This window comes from Lates calcarifer, linkage group LG24 (genome assembly GCF_001640805.2).
Source record: "Lates calcarifer isolate ASB-BC8 linkage group LG24, TLL_Latcal_v3, whole genome shotgun sequence".
NCBI classification, from domain to species: Eukaryota; Metazoa; Chordata; class Actinopteri; family Centropomidae; genus Lates; species Lates calcarifer.
Genome location: NC_066856.1, coordinates 13,482,999 through 13,488,998, shown reverse-complemented (window position 1 = coordinate 13,488,998; position 6,000 = coordinate 13,482,999). Strand labels below are relative to the sequence as shown.

The 6,000-nt window shown below is 40.2% G+C and overlaps 1 protein-coding gene across 1 annotated transcript; it reads right to left on the bottom strand.

Moving 5' to 3' along the window:
- Positions 1-235: 235 nt before the first annotated feature.
- On the bottom strand, positions 236-5,338 carry en2a (engrailed homeobox 2a). Its single transcript, XM_018695369.2, has 2 exons — positions 4,173-5,338; positions 236-2,309 (listed from the first exon to the last, which is right to left on the bottom strand). Exons 1-2 carry the CDS (start codon positions 4,657-4,659, stop codon positions 1,990-1,992), a joined length of 807 nt encoding a protein of 268 aa, XP_018550885.1. The 5' UTR covers positions 4,660-5,338; the 3' UTR covers positions 236-1,989.
- Positions 5,339-6,000: the final 662 nt, after the last annotated feature.

The window sequence follows — 6,000 nt, the reverse complement described above, 5'->3', positions numbered from 1 at the left end:
ATCTTCAAGGTTTATTTACTCTTCTTTTGCAGTTTTCAGGAGGCAGTTAATTACACAATTAATACATGATACAAATTATGTACATTTATACCAAAGAATACTTCCAACATAAAATAAAAAATAGCATTGTATTCTACAACTCTGTGTTGTAATTTTATTTAAACATGTTCATATATAGATAGATATACGCTGATGAGTAAATTCATAATGTCGTACCAGCAGTTCTCATAAAGGCATTAAACTTGAATAGTCTGCATTTGAAGTAATACTGCTTCTCTGATTCGGCACAGTTCTGTTTCATAAAAAGTTCACACTTGAACTTTAAGGCAAAGTGTGTTTCTGTTTGGTGGATTTTAATTCACACACACTTTTTGCAGATACACAACAAAAACACTTTGAAAAGGCAAAAAGTCCACAATTTGGTATGGATACAGTCTAAAACTTAGCTCGATCATACTTTCGTCGATAATGACCAAAGTTTATAAACACAGTTATTTGCCCAAGTACAACAAATTGCAGCTTTCATGCAAAGGCCCCATAAACTATTTTTCATTCACGATAAAAAGAAAACAAAAAGAAGTTATTGCAAGATAAACAAGCAGTGTAAACACCTCAGATATCTACTCTAAAGCAACACTGGTCATTGGATAGATTTTTTTCTCAATATAATCTATATAAATACACATATGAAGTCCTTTCAACAACGATAAGAGATTTCCAACATTTGTAATACAGTCACTGACGGATTTGCCTTCTTTTATGATATATGGATATGTAATAAAAATGTATATAGAGAAAGATTTAACAAGAACATCCAATAACCTGCATTTATAGTCTATACCCAAAGAGTGCGCAAAATGGTTGTCATCATTGTCTTTATGCTACAGAGCTGTTTCTGTGACTTTATAGGCAGCATTATAGCCTTGAACTCATTTAGCTACAAAACAAATGATTTATATTGCTATTTAAAACTATAATAGCTGCACTGATGCATTGGTATAATGAAGGGAATACGCGCATAACGTTTGTTTAAAGGCTATGAGACGACCACATACATATAAACAAGGCTTAAGTCAGCATTTTAGTTAAGTGGCGTGTTAGAAAAAATCGCTACCTCTCAGTCACTTATAATAACAAACTGTTCCTGTGAATTTCTTCCTTCCTTTTAAAAAAAAAAAAAACGTATCAAAATTCATTGTCTGCCCGATTAGGTCTACGAGTGACACAAAAAGCCACCTCCCTTCTGTCCCATTTTTACATCAAACACAACCAAGGAAACCAACAAGCATGGAAATAAAATTCGTGTTAGCATTTATTTAAATTCACAGTAGCCTGGATGCAGCAGAAAAATATTCTTTGGACTTAAGTTTTTGTTCACTTCACTGACAGATCGCAACGTCAAGTGCCAGTTAAATGTAAAATGATGACAATCATGATAGTAGCAGTAGGCCTATAGAAAAAATGAAGGGTGTAAGCATTTGTACCTCCTGTGTTTGGGGGGGCGGGGACGACAAACAATGAAAACATACCTTTATACAACATCTTTTATAGACGTGATATTGCAGAAATATCTCTCTCTTATTTTTTTTAAACAATTTATGCTGGTATACTCTATACACTGGCCCTTTATTCGATGAAATTATTGCATTGTAGGCTTGATTCAACCTCCCATATAACGAAAAATCACTATAATACTCCTATAGAGATCATTAAATCCTCCTGCTGGGACTCTCAGTGGTCCAGTGACCTTAATGTTCATTTGTAGTGTTTTTTAATTTTCTCATGGTGTCCTGGAACCGTTGTATATCTGTAGTGAGTCAACGTTTACTATAGTGATAGTAATAGTACTTTGTGGTATTTTTATCTGCTGTGGTGCCATTAAATATTCCTGCAGGTAGAGTTTTGTTGTGATACCTCTTTAAAAAAAACTATCATAGGATTACTATAGGTTCTTTTTCGTCAGGAGGCTGCTGTTTACTTCTCTGGAAATCAATCGCTGTCTGATTTTTCGTCTTTCGACGTGACGGTGGCGTGATTGTACAGTCCCTGTGCCATCAGGTGCAAGGCCAGACCGTTCTTAGTGCCGCTGGCCTTCTTGATTTTGGCCCTCTTGTTCTGAAACCAGATCTTGATCTGGGACTCGTTCAGGCCCAGTTCCTGCGCCAGGTTCTGCCGCCTCTGCTCGGTCAGATACCGATTTGTCTGAAACTCCGATTTTAGTCTTTGCAGCTGTTCTGCTGTGAAGGCCGTCCGTGGTCGCTTGTCCTCTTTGCTGGTCGATTTCTTCTTTGGTTTGCGAGATCTTGGCCCTGCAGTGGAGGGGAATCGGGGAATGTGGGGTCACAGACACAGATATATTGGTCACGAATATGGGCGAAAATAGAGAGATAGCAAAACTTTTACATGGGTCATAGTCAGGCAAACGGCTCCATATATTTTTGGGTTATCCCATTAAAATACCCCATCAACATATACATAGTATACTGTTCTACTTTACATGTAGGATAGTACCGAGAATCTATGTAAAACAGCTGCTTAAAGTCTATTTTACAAGAAAAATGTAGAATTTAAAACTTATTTCAATCTCAAAAAAAAGTTCAGACATCTGTTGCCAATACGTTACTAGCCTACGAGTCTTTCGAAGCTTTTTTGTTAAGAAAAATAAAATCACAAATGTAAGTTTATCTGGTGCCCCCAAACATTTTGGACAAATGAGTAAAAAACCCGAGAAGCACTGATTGTAAAATGTTTTCTCCACTGGAGAAAACATCCAAGAAGCAAAAGCTCCCCTCCCTCCCTGTTTCCATCACTCTTCTTCGCCTGCACACACATACGTACACACACACACACACACTCACACACTCACACTCACATCACACACACTGACACCAATAAGGAATTATTAGCCAATAGGACAACACTGGGGGGGAAAACATCAGTGACACATCTCAGCTACTGTTGTTGCAGGTGAGTTGAAAACCAGGATAAAATTCAGTGCAGCTACTTTGCATTTTTGCTTTTTGTGAGCCACTTGAAAAGCTCCTCAATGGGCAAACGTGAACAGAATCTGAGCAGCACACATTAGATCCACATTAATTTCCTATCTGGACAGAGGCCTGTTTGGTGGAGCTTTGGGCTAAGTGTTTGGTTCCCTCCTCCAAACACTGAAAAAAACATTTAAAACGACATAATACAGGCCGAACCTTTTTACTGATGAATCAGCTTGTGTGTGTGAGTGTGTGTGTCTTTTTTCCCCAAGCAGCCCATATAAAAACTGTGCAGCTCTACAACTCGTAGTAGTCGCCTACGCCACTCTATACAGCGTTACATAATGCATGAGAACAAGTTGTACCCCACTTTTGATGGACACTTAAAAAATAGACAAGATATTAACCTTGCTGCAGGCAGAGAAGTTGTAAGCAGTGAATTCTTATAAATAAAGATTAGAAATAATACTTTAAAGCTCACTACTGGCCTGGGTACACACGTGCTAATGCCAGCGTCCATTGTGAAAACATGCATTTTTAATTCATCACAAACACAACTCGTCAAACAGCCAAACAGCTCTGACATATAATATTTTGCAGACCTGCAGATTCTCCTGAAGACATGCAGCCTATCAGCGCGCTTATGTTTACTCTATGTAGGACCCCAGTATTATCATATTCATAACCCAGGGAGATTTGCAAGAAGACTGCCTGAATGGGAGCATTTTAATAGAGAAATATCTGTGCGTAAAAGCTAAAAAAAAAAAAATAGCTGTTTATTATGTTTTGGTATATTTTGGTGAGTAATTAAAATATGAAGATTTGACAACGTGTTTCTGTTAAAAAGAAATATTTTTCTCTTTCTGTTTGCATTTAAAAATAGGCCTACTCTTACCGAAAAGCCAGTTTTATTTATTATTTTTCAAATGGTATTTTTCTGCTTTGCACAAGTGCATATTCTTAATAGGCGAGCTCTGGATTGGCGTTTTGCATTCAATAATTTTCTATTTTTTTAAAATGTGATTTATTTTTGGGTTAATTGTGAGTTTGCGGTGCACTGACTGCACGCTTCGCTCCACTCTACTCGGCAGAAGTCGGTCAAGGCATCCGGGGTCAGTGTTACGGGGTATTTCAGGTTACCGAGAATACGGTATATAGTAAAAACGCATGCACGATGCCACCAACCTGAAGAAGGCCTGTCCGAGTATCTGGTGCAGTAGACCCAGGCTGGCCACAGCATGGGCTGAGACAGGGCTTGGTTTGAGCTGGCTTGGGAACTGTCTGAGTCTGAGCTTAGGCACTGGTCTCCGTTCTCCCCGCGGGGTTTCAGGGGCTCCTCGGCGGCTATAGCGGGCTTCTTAGCCCCGGTAACCGTGTGCGGAGTGGAGGTCCCTTCCGCCGGCACCGTGCTCCCCACCGGCTCGGTCTGAGGGGCGGCGGGGCTGTTGTGGCTCTCCCGCGACGCCAGGCTACCCTCTTCGCGGTTCGCGCCCCCGTCCTTTTTCTTGCCGAAATCCGGCCGCAGGATGTTGTCGATGAAGAAATTGGTGACCCGGTGAGGGATCTGCAGGTTCCCCGGCGCTTGTAAAAGGGGAAGGATGGCTCTGTTTGATTCATCCGCCGACTCCTGCCGCTCCACCACGTCTCTGTTGCCGTGATCATTTTCTTCCATACTGATTCACTTTCCCCGCTTTACTCTCTTTAACCCCTTTATCGCTCTCTCCGCTGCAATAAAATTGGCAAAGAACTTCAGGGAAATTAAATTGCGAAAAAAACTGCACGCGTAAAATAAATAAAAAAAAGGAACTCAAATACTAGTGAGTGCCTTGGACACCATGCAAAGCCTTGCGGTAGTGTCCTCTGAGAAAAGCATACTTTTTGACATATATTCCCTCAACCTCGGGTTACAACTGATATCGCAGAGCTAAAACATGTGCCATTTGCGCACCGTCCAATTTAGTGTTATCCGATTTCAGTGTGCTCAGTAGTGCCTACACCTAAACTAAACTAAGGGTAAATAAAGAGGCTCCTAAACTGATGCTCTAATACTCTCACTCTGGAGTTTTGTTCTTATTTTCAATACGAGCCCCCCGAGTGACGTTTTCCCACCGTCCTCCCAGACACGTGCCTTGCACCAATGGCGAGGCAGAAACCAGGCCACGTGACGCAGACTCCAGAGCAGTCCACAAACGCCCATCTTCGCCTTAGTAAAGGGAAAGAGTCCTGGACTAAAACGGTGGAACCAGCCTCATTTAAATCCCGTGCATGCTCTCAGATACTCCCAATAATTCATCTGCGTTTATGAACATGTAACTTCATTTATTGGGAGTTTCAGTTCGCAAACGCGACGCACACCGACTCGTTTGTGTTTCTAAAATAAGATAAAAAACAAAGAAAGATTGAAGCATCGGTTGTCAGAGTGGGTTGCGGGGACCCCCGGGGTTCCTTGCTTGCAGGGCATAGAGGGATTCCCAATAAAATAAAATGAGGAATTTTACATTTTCACTTCATTTTAAGGCACTATAGCACATCCTAGGAGCAAAGAAGTTTAATTTAAGACACTTTTACATGCATGTTGTTACATATAGTTACATTTTTTAAATCAATAATAAGGAATATTTATATTAAGCCAGATGAATCACAATCCTATCAAAATAAAGTAATATGGCCTCATGTGGATGTATGAGGAGATCCGTGATGTGAACATCTTTGAGGCAACATGTGTTTAAATATCTGAAAATAGGCTTTGGACAACAGTGAAAACACAAGTATCTGTTGGGAATGTGTCAGATTATATAAAGGTTATTATAACACCTGTAAGGTCAAATGGATTGGGAGTTAGTTAAAGTCATTCTGTCCTGGCCAAGGTTAAATGCGGACAGAATTGCTGCATGCCTCACGTTCAGAACTGAGGGTGGAGTAACTGTATTTTTCTCGAAAAGTGAATTTAATCTCAAGACGTTTTTTTACCCCACAGCTGCAGCACGTTTGTTGGTTATATCATGACATGTAA